This window comes from Diabrotica virgifera, chromosome 6 (genome assembly GCF_917563875.1).
Source record: "Diabrotica virgifera virgifera chromosome 6, PGI_DIABVI_V3a".
Taxonomy (NCBI): Eukaryota; Metazoa; Arthropoda; class Insecta; order Coleoptera; family Chrysomelidae; genus Diabrotica; species Diabrotica virgifera.
Window position 1 is genome coordinate 161005240 of NC_065448.1, and position 24748 is coordinate 161029987.

General features: G+C 33.7%; 1 protein-coding gene across 1 annotated transcript in view; it reads right to left on the minus strand.

Annotated features, from left to right (window-relative positions):
* Positions 1-24748, minus strand: part of LOC114335625 (plasma kallikrein) — a 133314-nt gene that overhangs the window by 28296 nt on the left and 80270 nt on the right. Inside the window, exon 5 of the mRNA XM_028285890.2 lies at positions 12284-12530. Coding sequence (XP_028141691.2) covers positions 12284-12530 — 247 coding nt within the window. The remainder of the gene's footprint in view (positions 1-12283; positions 12531-24748) is intronic.

Here is a 24748-nt window from a genome sequence, read left to right on the forward strand (position 1 = left end):
TATGCTGATATGTTTTCTACAGAAGTTTCCCTAAACGCTTTAAATATATTCGGTATTTCATTAAAAATAACTCCAATAATTATTTACATCCGCAGTATTGAGTAAAAACTAGCATATTACTACATTTTCTTAATGAGTCATAAACAAAAACTTTAATTTCACCTAAAATAGGAACTGAAGCACTCCTTAGAACATTAGTACCCATTAAATCATTGCTTCTCTTGATCTTCCCCCATCCGGCCACCACTGCCTCCCTCCCAGTCAGCTCCACGTCATTGTTTGGCAAACAAATGGGAGAAACATGGAAAGGGGTGCTGGCTTCAGTCGCCAATTCCAGGAGAGTCAAATGAAATCTATCAGGTTTTGTGGCTCGATATCGGAATTGAACGATCTTTCAGAATTGCGAGAGATTTTAAGAGACACTTTGAAATCTTTAAGAAATACAAGGTTCTCTACAATGCCCATTAAACGGCTAAAAATCCTACAAACGAATTAAGGGAGATCGTCATCAGATAAAATCCGGATGTTATTTGCAGTTCATGGGTCGGCGTAGCTAAGCGGTAGTGTGCTTGGCTCCCGTGCCTGTGGTCCGGAGTTCAAATCCTACCGCCGGCAAGAACAACTAGACATTTTTAAAATATCTATAGGTCCCAGGTCGACTCAGCCTGAATAAAATGAGTACCTTGGGTAAAACCAGGGGTAATAATAGGCGGTTGAAGCATAGCACTGGCCCTGTTACCTTCCTTGTATACCGTAGGCCTTAGATATAGCAGACTACCCTGCTATACTCCCAAAGCCACGTGAGCGGTATAAAACGGGAGACTATTATTATTATTAGGAACACTGTTTATGACCACAACCCAACTTCCAAGGATCACAAAGTTCGATGGATTTGGAAGAAGGGACGCACCTAACCACAGAAGAGTAGCAATTTATATCAAAAATAACCTCGAATGGAACCAGGTACTAGTTAATACTCAATCTTTTGAAAATGTATGTATCAAAATATGTAATACTATTATTTTTTCTGTTTATAGAAAACGTAGATTTTAAAGGTATATTCTGAAGATGAATTCTGCAGACCGTTGTACTAGTAGGGGATTTTAACTAACACCAAACAGCACCTGGCTATGGTCTCATAGAACGTTCAGGAGAACAAGTACTGAGATACAGAAAAATTGAGAAAAATTGATATTTGTACCGAATGAACCGATAAGAATCAATCCAATTCCAGGAAAACGAAACTATACATTGGACTTATTCATCACCATAGCTGTTTCACGACACACTACTGATGCAGTTCGGACCATAAACCAGTCAGAGGAATAATGACGTCAAGGATAGTCCTTCCAAAAATTTAACCGGTGGAAAGATGGAGATGGTAAGAATCAAACTGGCCAAATTAGAGAAGACAGCTAAACCAAATGGAAATAAAGAGATAGTTCCAATCCGTCGAAGAAGTAATCAGAAGAATATATGACATCACTAGAAGGATAGAACGGGCAATAGAAGACAACTTCCCACGGGAAACGACGACTAACAAAAAACTAGTCATCCCGAATGAGCTAAAAGAACTAAACAAGGAAAGGAATTGGATGAGGAGAGCGTACCAAAGATTAAGGAGAAGAGAATTCAAGATATAAGGAGATTTTGATAGTTTTCAAAAAAATAAACAGGCATGGAAACATAAAACATAGTCAATAAAAGATATCTCAAAAAAATCCTCGGCTGTACTGGATGATATCCCGTATTCTATGTTAACAAATGTATCTCATAACATATTAAACAATTAACATTTCAAGTAAACCTTTCATTTCAGGAAGGGATTTTTCCTCAAATTCTAAATACTGCTAGTTGTGCCTGTACATAAAAACGGTGAAAAATCAATATTTGATAACTATCGAGGCATATCACTTTTATCTGTGTTTTCAAAAATATATGAGAAGACATTTCGTACACGTCTCCTCTCGTATATTAAAAAGCACAACATTATTAGTCGAGCAAATGAAACTGAAAAAATTGCAAAACCTCGCAATTGTTTCGTCCAGTATCGATTTGTACAAAAATTTGAGATTAGGCTCATTTCACCTTCTAGTTCATTTTCTATATTGTGCCGTTGTACATTTTTGGTTTTTTAAGGGTGAAAACTACGCCTAAATGTAAAAAATTATAAAATAATATTTTAAACTTTAATATTGTCAACATTTGGTTCTTATTAGTTACATAATGATTGTTTTATGCTTTAAGATATACTACCATAATGATTTAACCCTTAAAACCACCCTTGTTGGAGCTATATATAAAAAATTTACTTATCCTAAAAGAATAATTTCGGCTTGCATCGATTTACATAAAAATTTAGGATTAGGATCATATTACACTGTATTTTATATTCTATATCATGCTCAAGGGCGTTGATTATTTTTAGGGGTGTAAACTACCCCTTATTTTCAAAAATTATTTAAAAACATTGTAAACTATAATATGGGTAAAATTTGGTTTTGATTGGTTAAATAATGATTGTTTTATGATTTAGGATATAATATCATAATATTTCAACCCTTAAAACCACCCTTAATAACATTAAAATTTTTAAAAGTAGATAATTTAATAGATTTATTTATAAAAAAAGTAGAATGAAAGATTTGCAATAACATTTATTTACACAAAAATCCGAATTTACAAATATGCACAAATGCAATAGTCCGTTCTTCAACGGTAAAATATTGCAAAACCTCTAAATTGTAAAGAACCGCTTGGATTGACATGAAATTTGGCATACACATAGGTAACAAGTCAAAGAAAAAAAGTGATATTGTGCCGATATGTGCTTTTGCCCTGGTGGTGGTTTTCACCCCCTCTTGGGGGTGAAAAAATTTTCGTCCAAAGAAAGTCAGGAAACTGGCTAATTTTAAGTAACTTTTGTTCTATAGAGTTTTTCCACTAAGTCAATACTTTTCGAGTTATTTGGCAGTGAATATGTTCATTTTTTCAACAAAATAACCACGTTTTTAGACGGTTTTTCGCAAATAACTCAAATAGTAAGTATTTTGTCGAAAAAACATTCTTAGCAAAAATATAGCCTGTAAAAAATAAAAAAAAAATGATGTATACATCACGTCTCTACACCTAGTAGAAGCAGAGTTATAGCTAATGAAAAATAGGTTCATATTCGTCAAATTCCAAATGAAATACTTTAACGTGAAATAACCAAAAATGAAGCACATTTCGGGAAAAACTCATTACAACTTATTTAAAGTGTTTAAAAAAGCTTTATTTTTGTTTTATAAAAAAAATTTCTAGCATCAAAATTAAACAAGTTACGCTCAAAATAAAGTTAGTCCCTTTTGGTTTTGGTAAAAAAATAGAGAAAATCACCCCCTAATTAGTATCTTAAACGAACTTAATCGTTACGACTTTATAAGTTTCTTGACTCCTGTATATATTGTTTATATGATCTGTAAGTTTCATCGGTTCAAAGTCCTTATTATTGAAAGGGCTGTAGTTAAAAGGGGTTAAACGAGTCACTGATCACGAATGTATGCAAATTTAGAAACACCAAATCTTAATCAATTTTTGTCCAACAGAAAAACAAAAAAATACATGATATTCAGAAAAGTAAATCTAACTTTTTTTGTTTTTCGAGATTTTTGATATCTCGAACAATTTTTAAGTTATTTTGAAAAAAAGCATATTTTTCAAAATTTAAATTTTTAAAAATTTTACTTGGAAACCAAATTTTTTCAAAAATAAACACTTTGAATCGATGAAGCTTATTACAGATCATATAAACACAACATAAGTAAAATAATTTGTGGAGCGGTAACGATTAATTTAATTTAAGTTGCTAATTAGGGGGTGGTCTTCCCGATTTTTTTTGCAAAAACAAAAGGAACCAACTTTATTTTGAGCGTAACTTGCTTAAATTTAATGCTAGAAACTTTTTGTAAAAATAGAAATAAAGCTTTTTTTAAACACTTTAAAAAAGTTATAATAGCTTTTCCCCAAAAAGTGCTTAATTTTTTGGATATTTCACGTCGAAATATTCTATTTGAAATTTGGTGAATATGAATCTATTTTTCATTGGCTATAACTCTGGTTCTACGAGATCCAGAGACCTAACGCGTACACCATTTTTTTACTTTTTATAGGCTATATTTTTGCTAAGAACGTTTTTTTCGACAAAATACTTAATTTTTGAGTTATTTGCGAAAAACCGTCTAAAAATGTGGTTATTTTGTTGAAAAATGAACATATTCACTTGCAAATAACTCGAAAAGTGTTGACTTGGCGAAAAAGCTCTATAGAACAAAAGTTACTTAAAATTAGTCAGTTTACCCATTTCCGGACTTATTTTGGACATATATTTTTTCACCCCCAAGAAGGGGTGAAAGTCACCCCCAGGGGGGCAAAAGCACACATCGGCACAATATCACTTTTTTTCTTTGACATGTAAGCTATATATATGCCAAATTTCATGTCATTCCAAGCGGTTCCTTAAAATTTAGAGCAAAAACCGTGAAAGAATGGACTACAAACACAAATAGTTTTTTAGTCATCTTCCAGTATACGAACCGGTTCTGTGGTAATTATACTACATATATTGAAAATGATCCGTCAGCGGACTATTCGAATTTTTCGAAAAAAAATGGTTTTATAAACATAGTTCCATCATTTTTGGCGATAAAAAGTTTTTTCAAAAATAATTTTGTAGGATTTTCGAAAAGCTATAAGACTGTGTAAAATAAATTCCGTAATATCCCTTAGTTTTTAATTGGGGTGGGTTAAAAGGCTCGAATAAGGGGGTGTTTGCTCCTAAATAGAGATTTTAAAGAGCTATATCTCGCTAACTGTTCACTATAATGAAAATCTATGTATAAGAGAATTTTAGTTATTAAAAAAGCTACAATTTAGTTGTGTGTCGTTTTTTTATAACTCCAGTATTTTCGGAGATACTTTGAAGTAAAAGGTGAAAAATACGAAATTAACATCATTGATAAAAAATAAATTTTTTTTAAACTCCAATTTTTCTAAAATTAGACCTTTTAAATAGGAAAAACTTCTTGGTTGTATTGGTAATATAAATATATAAGGAATTACCGAAAGGTGAAAAAGAATTTTAAATTAGAAGGGTAATTAAGGGGTTGTTTTCACTGATTTTTTCGTAGAGAAAAGCAGGTACCGACCTTTTTTTGATCATAGGTCCCTAAATTTTCATGCTAGAAACTTTTTATTATTATGTTTTTAAATATCTAATTGTACACTTAAAAAAATTATTTAAATTTTCCTCAAAAGATGCAAAGTTTTCCCGTTTCTTTGGTTTGAATATTTCAAATTATACATTTGACGAAAAAAGCTAACTTTAACATGCCGTATCTCGGTTTGTATTGGTCTTAAAGATATTATAGAAAAATAATTTGATTTGTGTTACTAATAGATACAATTTTGATATTTACAGTTTTTTTGACTAAATGCATATTTTTCGAGGTATTCTCAAAAAAACATCTAAAGAAGTCGATTTTTTCGTCGAAAAACTGTTACTTTCGTAACAACTGTAAAATGTAAAAGACATTTTTTTCATAGAACTAATTTTTACATCGATTAACATAGTTAAAATGTAATAAAAAATTCCCACCCCCGAGATGGGGTGGCAACCACCCACAAGGTTTTAGCGAAAATGAGCGGTATGATATAGAGAATGATCCTTGGACTATTCCCTACCTTCTGCGAAAATTTCAAGTAAATCCATGCTGGACGAAAAAATTGCGAGCCAAAATGCTTCATTTCCTCGACTATATGGAAAAGTCTCAATTTGGTTTCCGTGAAGGTATTAGTGTGCAAGATGCACTACTAGCGCTGTCCAATCATATTTTATCGAACTTTGATAAGGGTAATAAAGTTATCTGTTTGTTTTTTGATTTAGCACGAGCTTTTAAAACTGAAAATCATCCAATACTGCTGAAAAAACTTTATCATAGTGGTGTTAGAGGAACTGGGTTAAAGTGGATCCACACCTTTTTATCGAACAGGTTTAAAAAAATTAAGGTCAATGTGAATGGGAGTATAAGATTTTCTTCAGAAGAAAGTGTGCTCTCCGGAGTTCCACAGGGAAGTATCATTGGCCCTCTTTTATTTTTGATTTTCGTCAATGATTTAAATCAACTGATAAACGATAGCTCAACATGTTTGGTTTGGAATCCATTAGATAATTTTTCTGATGCAATAAACGTTCGAGTAGAAAACATGGAACAGCAATCAGGCTGTTCTGTCACTCAATTTGCTGACGATGCCACAGTTGCACTAAATTCCAATAATTTTTTTCATGTAGTACAAAAAGCAAACTGTCTTGTAAAAAGTATGACTCATTACTCATTACTGTTTAAATAATGCCCTAATCTTAAATGGACGAAAGACCAATAATTCATCTTATGTGAAGGCTTGGTTATATCCAATATAGGAAACAAACCAACTTTTGTCACGAAGGCGCGCAAAGAAGTGTTGGATTTAACAATCTGCACAAGCAATATAAGTGATATACTAACAAATTGGGGTGTGTCTGATGAACCCTCATGTTCGGATCACAGACATATACGATTTGACCTGGATATATTTCCATCAGAAATTAAATACAGAAATCCTAGAGATACAAACTGGGTAGGATATAGGGAGCCCTCAGCAAAAATCTCGAGGAAAGTATGACCTTGTTTAAGGGCGCAGATGGTATAGATTCGGCGGCAGAAACAGTAAGCGAAGCTATTATGGTGGCTTACTAGGAAAACTGTCCAGAAAAAACAAGGAAACATACGGGCAGTAATACAGTCTGTAAAAGTAACCAAGTTTGGGATGCCTACAGATATAAACTAACGCTATACAATAACGAAATTCGGAAAGCTAAAAGAAATTCATGGAGAGAGTTTTGCGAGGAGATTATAGATATCCCGGCCTGTTCTCGAATCCATAAGGTCCTGGCAAAGGACGGTGCTACAACTAAAGAAGTAGGTTTCCTAAAGAAAGCTAATGGCAAATTTACGGACACCAAAGGAGAATGTTTTATAGAACTGATAAACACGCACTTTCCGGGCTCAACAATTCTGAATGATACAGATAGGCGAACCAACATATACCAAAGGCTGATTAGGCCAAGATCTGAATCAGAAGAAATTTCGGCCATATAAGTCTCCTGGGACAGATGGCATATACCCGATACTGTTGCATGTGGCATTAGAGGTATTGATACCACACCAATGCAAGCTCCTCAAAGCCTGTTTAGCATGGGGGGTCATACCGGAAATATGGCAAAAGGTTAAAGTTATATACTTGCCTAAGGTAGGTAAAGTACCAGACTTAACACCAAAGTCATATAGACCAATAAGCCTATCCTCTTTTCTATTAAAAACGCTAGAAAGGCTTCTGGATAGATACATCAGGGACGAAATGCTAGAAGATAATCCTCTAAGCAATCGTCAATACGCATACCAACCTGGTAAATTTACGGACTCTGTATTGGATGATCTAAATAGGCTTATCTCAAAGTCAATGAAGGACAAAGAGAGAGCAATGGCCGCTTTTTTAGATAATGAAGGGGCATTTAATAATGTTACCACCAGCTCTCTGGTAGGGGCTATGAGTAGACGAGGCGCACCTGCGGTAATTTGCAGATGGATAAGAGCATCCCTGGAGAATAGGAAAGTAATATTCACTCTGGGTAAAGCAACCATCAAAGCAAGAGTAGGTGGAGGCTGTCCACAGGGAGGAGTTCTTTCACCTCTACTTTGGGCAACCTTGGTAGATGATCTTCTCAAAAATCTGTCCACAGAAGGCTTTTGCTGTCTAGGATACGCTGACGATATAGCAATCGTTGTCAGGGACAGGTTTCCCCAGGTGGCGTCTGGAAGAATGCAAGCAGCCCTAAATATAGTTGACGACTGGTGTAAACAAGAGAGACTGATAGTCAATGCTCAGAAAACACAAATCGTCAACTTCACCAAAAAGACAGCACTACAAGGGCTAAAACCACCGGTGCTGGGTGGAAAAGAGATTTCATTTGCCAAAGAAACAAAATACCTTGTTTGTTATAAACCTTATTCGGCATCAGTGAATACTTGGAGTTCCTTCTCAGTAAGCCAATTGGGATTTATAACTGGAATCATGGAATAACTGGATTCCATGATAAATAAAATTGCTAATAAAAATTTTTGTGAAATGTGATTTTTTACAATAGAAAAAGTATTGTTTATAAAGAAAAATATATTGTGTGTCATAATGACTAAAAAACAATTGAAATATGTACTTATATTACGACTTATATTAATATAATCGTGGCGTATATTGTCCACCACCGGAAACAACAAATAATAAACTGTAAATTATGATCTTCCCAGAACGCCGATTATAACGAAACTAAAACCAAATTGTAAAGCACATTCCAGTGATAGGTTAGAGAGATAAACAAGGTCAAAAATTAAATTTTTAAATATATTTGCAGTAGAATTCTTATATCTGGCGTACAAAATACGCCAGTGCGTGTAGTTAAAGGTTAAAATGCATAATGTCTGAATTGTCCATATAAAGGAATCAAATAAAATTAAAAATTATTAGAAGAATTTTTTACGCATTTCATATTCATATTACAAAATGTAGAACACATAATAATGGCCAATATTTTACCCCTAATTTATATCGCTATCTTATTATTTATACCACTTTAATCTCAGAGACATGAGGAATTTTTCTCAGGATGACAGGACTTTTGAAATATCTAAAATTACATATTATATTTCCATGAGCAGTGTTGAATATATCTTATTTGTAGAATATTCAACATATTGCTGTATATTACTAAATTTAAACATTTTTTAACAATCAGAAACAAAACCTTTAATTTACCTAAAATAGGAACCGAAACACTCCTTAAAACATTAGTACCCATTAAATCATTGCTTCTCTTGATCTTCCCCCAACCGGCCACCACTGCCTCCCTCCCAGTCAGCTCCATGTCATTGTCCGGCAAACAAATGGAAGAAATATGGAAATGGGTACTGGCTTCGGTCGCCAGCTCCAGGAGGGCCAAATCAAATCTATCACGTTGAGTGGCTCGATATCGAATTGCGGATGAACGATCTTTCAGAATTGCGAGAGATTTCAAGAGACACTTTGAAATTTTTAAGAAATACATACAATTAAGCGGCTAAAAATCCTACAAACAAATTAAGGGAGATGGTCGTCAGATAAAATCCGGATGTTATTTGCAGTTCAGGAACACTGTTCATGACCTCAACTTAACTTCCAGGGATCACAAAGTTCGATGGATTTGGAAAAAGGGACGCACCTAACCACAGAGGAGTAGCAATTTATATCAAAAATAACCTCGAATGGAACCAGGTACTAGTAAATACTCAATCTTTTGAAAATGTAGGTATTAAAATATGTAATACTAATATTTTTTCTGTTTATTATAGAAAACATAGATTTTACAGGTATATTCTGAAGATGAATTCTGCAGACCGTTGTTCTAGCAGGGGATTTTAACTAACACCAAACAGCACCTGGCTATGGTCTCATAGAACGTTCAGAAGAACAAGTTCTGAGATACAGAAAAATTGAGAAAAATTTATTTTTCAGAATCAATCCAATTCCAGGACAACGAAACTATACATTGGACTTTATTTAGACCATAGCTGTTATTATACAAGATTTCACGACACACTACTAATGCAGTTCGGACCATAAACCAGTCAGAGGAATAATGACGTCAAGGATAGTCCTTCCAAAAATTGAACCGGCGGAAAGATGGAGATGGTAAGAATCAAACTGGCCAAATTAGAGAAGACAGATAAACCAAATGAAAATAAAGAGATAGTTCGAAGCCGTCGAAGAAGTAAACAGAAGAATATATGACATCACTAGAAGGATAGAATGGGCAATGGAAGACAACATCCCACGATAAATGACGACTAACAAAAAACTAGTCGTCCCGAACGAGCTAAAAGAACTAATCAAGGAAAGGAATTGAATCAGGAGAGCGTACCAAAGAATAAGGAGAGGAGAATTCAAGATATAAGGAGATTTTAATAGTTTTCAAAAAAGTAAACAGGCATGGGAAAATTAACATATAGTTCAATAGTACTGAAAGAAACAGACGGTGAAAATAGAAAAGTCAAATAAGCGGCAGTAATATCGTGTTTTCAATAGTAATAGAGGAATCAATAAGCAAAAAATACCACTATCAGTATGTCGATAATATATCAATATGTTTTTAAAATACCATACAAATAAAACTAATTAGAGTTTGATGTAAATATTGAGAGTAAATTAAATTTAAGGACAAATACTAAACATATCGGGATAGTATCATTATGTTTTTTCCAAAGGAGGAAAAAGAAAAGAAAATAGGCAGGAAAAATACAAGCAGAGTGGCTCAAATCTGAGTTTGTACCGTTGCCCAAAAAACCAGGAGCAAAGGTTTGTGAAGACTATAGGACTATAAGCCTAATGAGCCATCTTCTCAAGCTGTTTTTAAAAGTCATCCATAATAGAATTTACCGAAAATTCGAAGAACATATTGCGCCCAATCAGTTTGGATTGGGCCGTTGGTACGAGGGAGACTTTATTTAGCGTGCAGTAGTTGTTTCAGAAATGTAGAGATATCAGCTGTGATGTTTTTGCATGCCTGATTGACTGCAAAAAGGCTTTCGATAGAGTCAGACATGAACAAATGATGGAAGTGCTGAAGAGGACAGGGATTGGCGGAAGAGACCTGAAAATAATAGCTAACCTGTATTGGAATCAATCAGCAGTGCTCCGAATAGATGGAGAATATACAGATCAGGTCAAAATCTTAAGGGGAGTGAGACAGGGATGCATAATTTCACCGCTGATATTCAATCTGTACTCAGAGCACATTTTTGAAGAGGCTCTATAAGATATTGATGAAGGCATCTCAATAAATGGAGTCAAGCTCAGTAGCCTGCGATATGCAGATGATACAATAGTGTTTTCCAATACCATAGAAGGGCTGCAAAACTTAATGAATAAAATAACTGAAACCAGTAGAACATATGGACTAGATATAAACACCAGCAAAACCAAGCTAATGATCATCAGCAAGCAAAACATAACTGGAGTAAATCTGTGTGTGAACCAAATGAGAATTGAACGTGTCTCACAATACAACTATGTGGGAACTGTAATCAATGAGTCGTTTGACAATACTTAAGATATTAAATGTCGCATCGGAAAGGCAAAGAGTGCATTCTTGACTATAAGCTCTGTGTTCAAGATCCATGACATCACTCTAAAAACAAAAATAAGGCTTCTTAAATGTTACGTGCACTCAGTGCTTCTATACGGAGTAGAAACGTAGACATTGAAGGCGGAAAGTCTATCGAAACTTCAAGCTTTTGAGTTATGGTTGTACAGAATAATTCTGAAGATACTATGGACAGACAAAGTCACCAATGAAGAAGTACCTACTACGGAGAATGAACACAACCGCAGATTTAGTCAACATCGTGAAGGGCCGGCCGTAAGCTGCAGTACTTGGGGCATATAATGAGAAATTAAGGCAGATACGAGCTACTCCAGTGCATTTTACAAGTTAAAATTTAAGGAAAAAGGGCCCCAGGATGAAGAAGAATATGCTGGCTTGCTAACCTAAGAGCATGGCATAGAAAGACCTCAACAGAACTATTCCGTATAGCAACTCACAAAGTCATCATAGCCAGAATGATCGCCAACGTTCGGAACGGACAGGCACCCTAAGAAGAAGAATTTCATAGGTTGTATTTTCAAAGACAAATCACATACTATGATTTTTTGACGGATATTCTTAATTTAAAGTTGATTTCATGTAGTTGAATGAAGTATCTTACAACAAAGTCGTCCCAGAAACGCAACTCAAAAATATTCACAATATCATTTTAAAATCATCTAGTTTAAAATACATAATGTCTGAATTATCCATTTGAAGGAATCAAGTAAAATTAAAAATTATTATAAGAATTTTTTACGCATTTCATATTCATATTACAAAATGTAGAACACATAATAATGGCCAATATTTTACCCCTAATTTATATCGCTATCTCATTATTTATACCACTTTAATCTCAGAGACATGAGGAATTTTTCTAAGGATGACAGGACTTTTGAAATATCTAAAATTACATATTATATTTCCATGAGCAGTGTTGAATATATCTTATTTGTATAATATTCGACATATTGCTGTATATTACTAAATTGAAACATTTTTTAACAGTCAGAAACAAAACTTTTAATTTACCTAAAATAGGAACCGTAGCACTTCTTAGAACATTAGTACCCATTAAATCATTGCTTCTCTTGATCTTCCCCCAACCGGCCACCACTGCCTCCCTCCCAGTCAGCTCCATGTCATTGTCCGGCAAACAAATGGGAGAAATATGGAAATGGGTGCTGGCTTCGGTCGCCAACTCCAGGAGGGCCAAATCAAATCTATCAGGTTGAGTGGCTCGATATCGGAATTGCGGATGAACGATCTTTTTGCGGACCTGAAAACGGTTTTAAATCAATGGAGGTTTGGGTAATGTATCGTTTTGCTGGAAATATAAAATATAGGCACTGAAATATTTGAAGCGTTTCTTAAATTTATCTGTTTTTCGGAATTACGTGCGATAAAAGATTCTGTAAATATCAACAATAATACACTCCTGGCCAAAAAAATCCGGACATCTTAAAAATGGGTCATTTTTGATGTCTCGAATCTGCGAAACCTGTTGTCCGAGTTTATTGATTTTTTTAATATGTTATAGTCTTATTCTCTAATAATAGCGATGTAGTAACAGTGTTGCTGTAGAGGTAAATGTGATTGTATACCGGGTGTAACAATAATACTGTGTTTTTTCCTCAAAGTTCGGAACACCCTGTGGAATATTCTAGCATTGAAAAAATATTGAAATTAAAACTCAATTGTAGCCTTAGCCTTTCTAAACATTCCGCTTTGTGACTCATTCTCTTACGTTGGATAATGAAAAAGTTACGTACTTTGACAACTAGCCATGTTCTTCATCAATACAGGGTGTTAAATAAGCGTGACAATAAGGGGTAATTCTGCATGAAAAATAATGACCGTTTGATTTATAAGCATATGTCTGCAAATGCTTCGTTTCCGAGATAAAAGACGTTGAATTTTTTTTTACACAATGACGATTTATTTATTGCTCTAAACCGGTTGGGCTATATGCAAGTGAAATTTGGTATGTTTTAAGAGGTAGTTATTGCGCATTTTTTGACGTACAATTATGTATTTTTAATTCACCATTGGCGTGCATACGGGTCATATAATTCGGTCATATACCCTGTATGCACGCCAATGGTGAATATAAAATTTTTAGTTGTATGTCAAAAAATGTAAAATAACTACCTCTTAAAACCTACCAAATTTCATTTGCATACCTCAATCGGTTTTAGAGCAATAAATAAATCGTCAGTTTGTAAGAAAAACTCAACATCTTGTATTTCGAAAACGAAGCATTTGCGGAGATATGTTTATAACACAAACTGTCATTATTTTTTTATGTAGAAGTAACCCTGAAATTTTGTGGCACTTATTTAGAAACACCCTGTATTAATGAAGAACATGGCTAATTGTTAAAGTACCTAACCTTTTTATTATCCAACATAAGTGAATGAGTCAAAGAACATAATGTTAAGAAATCCTTAGGCTACAATTGAGTTTTAATTTTAATATTTTTTAAATGCTGGGATATTCCACAGGGTGTTCCGAACTTTAAGGAAAAAACACAGTATTATTGTTACACCTGGTATATAATGACATTTACATGTTCAGCAACAATATTACTACATAGAGATTCTTAACGAATAAGGCTTTAACATACTAAAAAAATCACTAAAATCGGAGAACAGGTTTAGGAGATTAAGATATCAAAAATGACCCTATTTTAAGGTGTCTCGATTTTTTTGGCCAGTAGTGTAATTTTTACTCTCTTTCGTACAAACCTTTTAAAAATTGTCCAATATTTCATGAACATTACGTTTTGTATAGCATATTATACAGGGTGTCCAGAAACTTTCCCGACAAACAAAGACCGGAGATTCCTCAGATAATTTGAAGATAATTTATCCCAATTCATCTGTCCGAAAATGCTTCCTAAGGGACGTAGAGCTCTTTAAAGATTGTGTCTTTGTAATTATTTTTTTTAAATAGCTCCAGAACGCTTCTATTTAGAAGAACGAAAACTGGTACGCCAATTTTTCTTCCGGAGATAAATCGACTAATATTTGCGAATTTCTAGTACCGGTAAATTATCTTCAAATTATCTGAAGAATCTTCGGCATTGGTTTGTCGGGAATGTTTTTGGACAGTCTGTATAACGCTTACTTTCATGATGTTTATTATGTTTTAGGTAAGGTGTAGACCTTATCATATAATCGCAGGCACTTGCAGATAAAAAAGGATCCTCTCCTCAATATAGATTGGCTTCTTCAATTGCAAACTCTTCTCTGTTTTCAGCTGTTCTTATTAGCTGTTCAAAATTTATTATCGGATGTTTCTTAGCCACGATAATCTTATCCTTTCTAGTGCGCTCCTTCCATCGATCTTTCCATTAGTTGATCATATTAATACTTATAATTTCTCAATATGTGTCAGTCATTCTCAATATTCATTTTTCAATATGTATCAGTATGAGTTGGTCATGTCGATCAGTCGTTGTAGACTCAAATCGAAATATAGACCACTGCATCTATATTAAATAGAAACTCGGAATAAAGGGTAAATGGCTGGGGTTACAAAACACATATTTGTCTAACTCCTCTTCTAATGTCTATTTCTGCGGACGTCAACTCCAGTAGGGCCAAATGAAAGAATACCCCAACTAACTTTGGGTGTGTATTCTTTTTGACCAAATCAAATCTATCAGGTGGCTCGATATCGGAATTGTGGTTGAACGATCTTTTTGCGGACCTGTATTAGCCCAATAAATGACCGCTTTGGAGTGAAAAATTTCCAGGGGCAACTCCGGATTGCATGAACATTTGGATTTAAGTTCTACTTACCCTCCACTTCAAAGTTGAATTTGTGACGTTGGTTGTTTTACTTGGGGGGTGACATTTACCCCTTCTCTGGGGGTGAAAAACGCGTTTTTAAAATGAGGCTGGAAATGGGTAAACTGATTTATTTTAAGCACCTTTTGTTCTATAAAGTTTTTTACGTAAGTCAATACTTTTTGAGTTATTCGCGATTTAAAATGTTGATTTTTCGACAAAAAAACTACGTTTTCAGACCGTTTTTCCCAAATAACTGAAAAAGTAAATATTTTATCGAAAAAATATTTTTAGCAAAAGTGTAGCCTATAAAAAAATGAAAAAAATGGTGTACAGTAAAGTCTACAAATTGCGTAGAAGCAAAGTTGTAGCTCATGAAAAATACGTTCCTATTCGTCTAATTCCAAATCGATTAATTCAACGCAAAATCACCGAAGAAAGAAGCGTTTTTTAGGGAAAACCTTATTAACATTTTTAAAGTATCGAAAAAAGGCTTATTATTTGTTTTTTTACAAAAGTTTACAGCATCAAAAATAAATGAGTTACACTGAAAAAAAAAGTTGGCCCATTTTTTTTGGTAAAAAAAAATCATGAAAACCTCCCTCTATTTAGCACCCTAAATGAAATTAATCGTTTGGCTTTACCATCTATTTTAACTGTATGTGTATTGTTTATATGATCTGTAAGTTTGATTGCTTTGAAGTGCTTATATTTGAAAACATTTGGTTTTATAGTAATAAACAATTTTCAAAAAATTTCATTTTTTCAAAATAACTTAAAAATATTAGTGATAAGAAAAATCTTAAAGAGTAAAGAAATGTAGGTTTTGCTATTATAAATATGCTAGTTTATTTTGTTTCTCCGTAATTTGCATACACTCATGATTAGTGACCCATTTAAGCTTTCTCAATTATAACCCTTTCAAAAATAAACATTTTAAACCGGTGAGACTGAGAGATCATATAAAAAATAGATAGGTAAGTAAATTGTTTGTAAAGCGGTAGCGATTAATTTCATTTGGGGAGCTAAACACGGCGAGATTTTCATGATTTCTTACAAAAAAAAAAGAGGGCCAACTTTATTTTGAGCGTAACTCGCTTACTTTTAATGCCAAAACTTTTGTTAACAATTAAAACAAAGCTTCTTATAAACACTTTAAAAAAAATAAATGGATTTTTCCCGAAAAGTGCTTAATTTTTCGGTGATTTCACCTTGAAATATTCGATTTGGAATTAGACGAATAAGAACGTATTTTTCATGAGCTACAACGTTTTTATTTGATTGATAGACTTCACTGATACACCATTTGTTTGGGTTTTTTATAAGCTACACTTTTGCTAAGGATATTTTTTTCGATAAAATATTTACTTTTGAGTTATTTGCGAAAAACCGCCTGAAAACGTAGTTTTTTTTTTGTCGAAAAATCAACATTTTCAATGGCAAATAACTCGAAAAGTATTGACTTAGATACGTAAAAAACTCTATAAAACAAAAGTTGCTTAAAATCAGTCAATTTATGCATTTCTAGTCTTATCTTGAACGTATGTTTTTTCACCCCCGAGAAGGGGTGACTGTCACCCCCCAAGTAAAAGCAACCAACGGCACAATTTCAACTTTGAAGTGGAGGGCAAGTAGAACCTAAATTCAAATTTTCATGCAATTCGAAGTTGCCCCTGAAAATTACACGGTATCGCCGAATTTCCCGTTCATTTAATGGGCTATATCGTTTTGCTGGAAATACATAGGCAGTGAAATATTTGAAACGTTTCTTAAATTTATCTGTTCTTCAAAATTACGTGCGACAAAAGATTCTGTAAATAATAGCAATACTGTTTTACCCTCTTTTTTATAAAATTTTCAAAAATGATCAAAGACGCGAAGAAAATTAAGTATTGTACGGCAGTATATTATAACAGTTACTTTCATGTTATGTTTTTGTACGGTGACGTATGACGATCTAATTGCAGTTGAAATATTTAAGTGTTTTATTCGTTCTCTGGATTAACTCTTTATAGAAGTTAAGACTAATTTTAATAGTTTTATTTTAATTAAAATACAAATGTATTGTTACAAACTTATCCGTCAATCAAAACGTAATAACATCTTATAAAAGTCAATAGTCAAAAGGAACTCTTCTTCTTTTTTATAATCTTGTTTAAGGTAGGTAATACAACATCCTCCTCAAGATGATACATCTTCAACATAACTACTGACTAATATTCACGATAGCGTAAAGGTCTGACAACCGCTCTCCCAGAGCGCGTTGTATTCTTACTCTGCTCAATATTAAATGATCCATCAGTTTTCGTTGGCGTTGGAAGTCGTACAGGCGTTTTGGGTTGAGTTGGGTGACTTTCCACTTCCTGACTACCTTTCTCAATGTTTGTTGGTCTTTGGGATGTTAGTTGTTGAGTAGTCGGTGTAGTTTCTGGAGTAGAATTTGTTTGTTGAATCCCTGGCAGTTGTTTCAATACTCCATCGGGGATACTGCTTAGATATGGAGCAGGGATCAGATGAAAACGGTTTCTCCTTATGGTGCTTATGGCGGTCTTAACTATGTATGATCTTGGATTAACTTCGTTAATGATTTCACCATGTCGTTTCAGGTCTGTGATCCATACAAAATCACCAATTTGAAGTAGACTCAAATTCTTCGGTCCATGTTTTCCATCATATATTTTTTTATATTTCGAGCGGTACTTCCTCTCCGCGCTTACTAGCTTTTTTGATGACTTAAATTCAGCTAATGCGATTGATGGTAGATTATCTATCAATTTTCTTCCAAACATCATTTCGGATGGACTGAATCCGTTCCCTAGTGGTGTGTTTCGATAGGACAGAAGTGCTATCTCTATGTTGTTCTTATTCTTCTTTATTAAGGTTTTTGCGACTTTTACAGCAGCTTCTGCTGCGCCATTTGCTTGGTGGAATTGTGGGCTACTTCTCGATGTAGAGAACCCCCATTCTCTTGCGAACTGTTGGAACTCTGATGTTTCAACAGCATGAAATTGTGTTCCAGTGTCGGAACAAACCAACTGTGGTATACCATATCTTGCAAATATTGTTTTACAGATGTTTATTACTTCCTGTGATCTCATGTTCTGAACAGGAAGTACTTCAAAAAATCTGGAATAATTATCAGTTACGACGATATACCATTTTCCTTCAGTTTTAAAAAGGTCCATTGATATCACTTGCCATGGATAATCTGGAAATTTAGCTGGCAATAAAGGTTCATGATGGTTTGTCGAGTTTTGAATACAGATAGGACAAGATCTTACTTTGGCTTCTATCTCTTGAGAAATTCCTGGCCACCACATCGTTCCCAGAGCACGACGACGAGTTTTAGTTATTCCAAAGTGGCCAGCGTGCAATTTTTCCAACATGATCATACGGTTTCCTCTAAGAAGGATACCATCCACAACTGATAGTTCATGACGTACTGGGTAGTATGGTTTAACATCACCTGATAATGCAGACTTGTGAGGCCAGTCTCCCATTATGTAGTTCTTCAGTTGATTACAGGTTCGATCATTGCTTTGTGAGTTAGCAACTCGTGTTACATTCTCGTCAGATGTGTGAATACCTGCAAGAGTGACTCCATGAATGAAGGCATCGATTTCTTCTTCTAATTCTTTGTCATCTTCTGAAGGTATGGGTTTACGAGATAAAGTATCAGCATTATATAAATTTTTCCCTGGGGTATATACAATATTGTAGTCATAACGCATCATGCGCATTCTAAACCTTTGAAGTCTTGGGGACAGATCATCGAGATGCTTAGTTTTAAATATTTGTATAAGTGGCTTGTGATCGGTCTCTATGGTATATTGTTTTCCTATCAGGAAACTCTTTAGTCGATCGCTTGCCCAGGTCAGAGCTAGTGCTTCTCTTTCTATGTTTGCATAATTTTTTTCAGCTGGAGTCAAAGTCCTCGAGATGTATGCTACAGGTTTCTTATGACCACCTTCAACTTGAAGTAATACAGCTCCCAGTCCTTTGGTAGAAGCGTCACTGGATAGGATTGTAGGTTTATTTGCATCATACATTGTTAACCCGGCACCTGCCACGTGGATTGCTACCAGCACCCCATAACATATTTTTATCAAATATTTGGTACTTCAAGTTTGGTAACCGAGCTGTGCGTCATAGTAGCTTTCTATAATATTATATAGCATATATGTGTTAGTGTTTGAAGTGGTAATTTAGTGTCATTCTGAACTTATAGCTCTAAAGTCGAATTGGGGTGTCATCATCTGGCACTTTAAGTTTTAAATTTTTTTTGTATTTTTGATAAACAGGTCAAATGTACATTTTTTATTGAAATACCTGTTTTAAATTATTACTATAGACTCTATACTCACCAAATCTTATTTTTTTTTTAGATATTTTACTTGACTTCATTTATTATGGCTTGGTACTTGCTAATTTGCTTATAACACCTTTTTCATTTTATTTTTTAACTTTTATAACATATTAGTGGCTAATAAGTAAATAAAACATGTTTATTTATATTCTTGTGTTACTCAACACATTATTTTATTTTTTAAACAAGTAGATCACAGAAAATTTTTAAGGGGTGCTGTGAGCACCCCACGTGACAGTTAACGCCTTGCAAAGCCACGTGGAAGGTGACGGGTTAAACAAGGTGCTGATATAAGCAATTCTTTTATTTTCTGGAACGCCTCTTTTTGTGCTGGGCCCCATAGAAATGCATTGCTTGGACTAACTAAACTTGTAATTGGTTGCATAATCTCACTCCTATTAGGGATAAATTTCGCTAGGAATGTTACAGTACCCATAAGGCGTTGAACTTCCTCGACATTTTTTGGTGCTTCCATGTCTACAATTGCTTTCACCTTGCCTGGATCTGGTGCTACCCCATCCTTCGACAACACAAATCCCAAGAAATCGATTTTCTGCTTACAGAATTCAGTTTTGCCCTTATTCAAAGTTATACGTACTTTATTGATTCTCTCGAGCACTTCTCTTAGGCGGTCATCGTGTTCCTCTTTTGTGTTTCCCCAAACCAGCACATCATCCATATGGACTAGAGTATTTTTTGCTCCTTCAAGGACTCGTGACATTCTTTTCTGGAATTCCTCTGGTGCCGATGTAATGCCGAAAGGTAACTTCTGGAATTTAAATCTTCCAAATGGGGTTAAAAAGGTTGTGTAGTCTCTTGCTTCTTCGGCTAAATTAAGTTGCCAGAATCCACGATTTGCATCAAGTTTGCTTAAGTATTTAGCCCCTCTAATCTCTGCAAGTTGTAGCTCTACTACGGGAATTGGGTGAAACTGACGTTTGACACTTTTATTTAATCTTGACATATCGACACAGATACGGACCCCTTTTCCTCCTTTCTTTATGTTTACTACCATTGGGGCACACCATTCGGTCGCATGATCTACAGGAACAATGACACCATTTCTCTGCATTTCTTCCAAAGCTTCCTTTACTTGGTCTCTCAATGGAACTGGAACAGTTCTTGGTACAGAAATAGCATATGGTTCAGCATTTTCCTTTATTCCAATTTTGTATCCACCCTCCATATTGCCTAGTCCTTGGAATAATGAGGAGTATTCTGCGACCCAATTTGTCTCAGTGCTTATAGAATAAATTCTTTTTACTAAATATAAGCCTTGGCATGCTTTCCTACTCAACAATGGGACATCAATCTCTTCAGAGATAAATACATTTTCTGTAATTTCCCTATTTTTATATTTTAGTTTTAATTTTACTGTACCTAGTATTTTGAATCTTTCTTGCTTTTTTGCACTAAATACTTTATTCGAAGATTAATTTAGAGGTAGTTCATTTATTACATTACTCGGCACTTGGACAGGTACCATTGTTACATCAGCAGCAGTATCCAGTTTGAATGTGATAGGTTCAAGCATTCTCTCTTTGCAGCTTACTTGTAGTTTTTGTGTCCACACATTCCTGTCATCACTCGCTTTAATTTCATGTACATAAGAGTTTTCGTCACTATCAGGCTCTGAATCTTGCTGAATGGCATGTATATTTTTGTTTTTGGACTTTTTATTTTTATAACACATCTTGCTGTAGTGTCCTTCATTTTTGCATGTACCACATTTAGCATTTTTTGCAGGACAGTTTGCTAATTTATCATGCCAATCATATCCACATCTAGGGCATTTTTTCGTTTTCTCACCTTTACTTGACTGTTGGCAATTTTGGGGCTTCTGTGATTTTTTGTAAGTTGATTGTTCTCTTACAGCAGAAACATTTGGTTCATTTAGGTTTTGTTTTTGACGGATCAGCTCTTCATGTTGTCTTAGACAGGTTACAGCTTTTTCGAGAGTAAGTGCAGCATCAAGTTGCAGTTTGTCACTTATGCTTGTATCTCTCATTCCGATAATCAACACTAATAAAACCATATCATTGTTTAAAGTCCCCCAATCACATGTTTTTGATAGACTATGTAAGTCAGTAATAAATTTCTCTGCAGTATCACTCCCTTGCTTATGATTTAAGAATTTGGCTCTTTCATAGATAATATTTCTACGGGGTATAAAATAATCTTCAAATTGTTTTAATGTCTCATCATATGTAGTTCGAACTGGTGAAAATGATGAGAATATTTCTTCAGCTCTTACCCCCATATTATAAATTAACACATCAATTTGTTTTCCATCAGATGCTTTATCAAGGTCACACCCTCGTCTAAATCGTTGAAAACGGTTTTTCCATTGTGCTCAATCACTTGGATGGAAATTAAATGATTCGGGAGGTGATAAAGTGAGGTTTATCGACATTGATTCTTGAAGTGGAGCGTTATCAGGCATTTTTTTTCCCAATTGATGCTTAACTGTGCCGTTTTCGTACTTTGTATTTTTGTACTAACCAACCTCTAAATTTTCCGAGTTTTCTCATCCGTATTTTTACAAATCAGCTGCCACCATGTTTTATTCGTTCTCTGGATTAACTCTTTATAGAAGTTAAGACTAATTTTAATAGTTTTATTTTAATTAAAATACAAATGTATTGTTACAAACTTATCCGTCAATCAAAACGTAATAATATCTTATGAAAGTCAATAGTCAAAAGGAACTCTTCTTCTTTTTTATAATTTTGTTTAAGGTAGGTAATACAACATTAAGCTATACAAGCAACATACAATTAATATATTTAATTAATTTTTTAATGTTGTTACTTACTATTCTTACAAACTGAAACGCTTATATTCTCCTTTTAATGACCATTTTTCAGTGCGTCACAAATTATAGAAAAAAAAGGTAAGTCCGTGATAATACACATTTATGACATTTATTCTAACATGACATTTTAGTTAAATCTGACAGTTGTCAAATTTTATTTTCAATTTGTAATAAAAACAAATCAATTTGGTCTATTGCATTTTTAAAATGGTATTTTCTTTGATTTGTATAGTCTTATAAATTGTACAGATTATATTGATTATTTTATTCATAGGAGATTCTGACCAATAGAAAGCTACAGAAATCTGAATTAAATCGATAATTTTTGGATAATCTCCCGTCGTTAAGTATATTACGTCAGATGGCCTTTGTTGCTACGAAAAAATACATTCAGTGACATTAATGACAATTAATGTTTTAAAAATTATAAAAGTGATGACTTTCAATCGTCAAATATTTATAAAAACTGTGTGCTTAATGGTACTTACATAAATAAATTACAATAAAATTTTGGATTTGAACAGTTTTATTCATGAAATAATCGCAACAAATTGCACTCGACATCTGAAATTAATATTGAATTTTTGCTATCGTGACACTTTGACATAATTTCACTCGCCTTTGGCTCGTGAAATTAAAACTGTCAAAGTGTCACTCGGGAAAAATTCAATAATTTCAGAGCTCTTGTGCAATTACTACTAATTATTTCATTCATAGGAGATTCTGACCAATAGAAAGCTACAGAAATCTGAATTAAATCGATAATTTTTGATAATCTTCCGTCGTTAAGTATATTACGTCAGATGCCCTTCGTTGCTACGAAAAAATACATTCAGTGACATTAATGACAATTAGGGCCGGTTGTTCGAACGCTAATCAACAATGATCATTATCAAATAATTAATTACTGTCAATGTCAACTTTGTTTGGGTTGTTAAAAACATAATTAATTACAATTCTGAGACTATAATCAATTAATATAACAATAATTATTAACATAATTAATAATAAATCTCATAATTGTAATTAATTATGTTTTCAGCAACCCAAACAAAGTTGACATTAACAGTTTTGGTGACAGTAATTAAATATTTGGTAATGATCATTGTTGATTAGCGTTCGAACAACCGGCCCTAAATGTTTTAAAAATTATAAAAGTGATGACTTTCAATCGTCAAATATTTATAAATAATGTGTGTTTAATGGTACTTACATAAATAAATTACAATAAAATTTTGGTTTTGAACAGTTTTATTCATGAAATAATCGCAACAAATTGCACTCGACCTCTGAAATTAATATAGAATTTTTGCTCTCGTGACACTTTGACATAATTTCACTCGCCTTCGGCTCGTCAAATTAAAACTGTCAAAGTGTCACTCGGGAAAAATTCAATACTTTCAGAGCTCTTGTGCAATTACTACTGATTATTTCATTCATAGGAGATTCTGACCAATAGAAAGCTACAGAAATCTGAATTAAATCGATAATATTTGATAATCTCCCGTCGTTAAGTATATTACGTCAGATGCCCTTCGTTGCTACGAAAAAATACATTCAGGGCCGGTTGTTCGAACGCTAATCAAAAATGATCATTATCGAATATTTAATTACTGTCACAACTGTCAATGTCAACTTTTATTTTGTTGCTGAAAACATAATTATTGATTACAATTATGAAATTAGTTAATCAATTATGTTAATAATTGTTATGTTAATTGATTAACTAATCTCATAATCATTATCAATTATGTTTTGAGCAACCCAACCAAAGTTGACATTGACAATTGTGACAGTAATTAAATATTTGATAGTGATCATTGTTGATTAGCGTTCGAACAACCGGCCCTCAGTGACATTAATGACAATTAGGGCCGGTTGTTCGAACGCTAATCAACAATGATCATTATCAAATAATTAATTACTGTCAATGTCAACTTTGTTTGGGTTGTTAAAAATATAATTAATTACAATTCTGAGGCTATAATCAATTAATATAACAATAATTATTAACATAATTAATAATAAATCTCATAATTGTAATTAATTATGTTTTCAGCAACCCAAACAAAGTTGACGTTGACAGTTTTGGTGACAGTAATTAAATATTTGATAATGATCATTGTTGATTAGCGTTCGAACAACCGGCCCTAAATGTTTTAAAAATTATAAAAGTGATGACTTTCAATCGTCAAATATTTATAAAAACTGTGTGTTTAATGGTACTTACATAAATAAATTACAATAAAATTTTGGTTTTGAACAGTTTTATTCATGAAATAATCGCAACAAATTGGACTCGACCTCTGAAATTAATATAGAATTTTGGCTCTCGTGACACTGACATAATTTCACTCGCCTTCGGCTCGTCAAATTAAAACTGTCAAAGTGTCACTCGGGAAAAATTCAATAATTTCAGAGCTCTTGTGCAATTACTACTGATTATTTCATTCATAGGAGATTCTGACCAATAGAAAGCTACAGAAATCTGAATTAAATCGATAATTTTTGATAATCTCCCG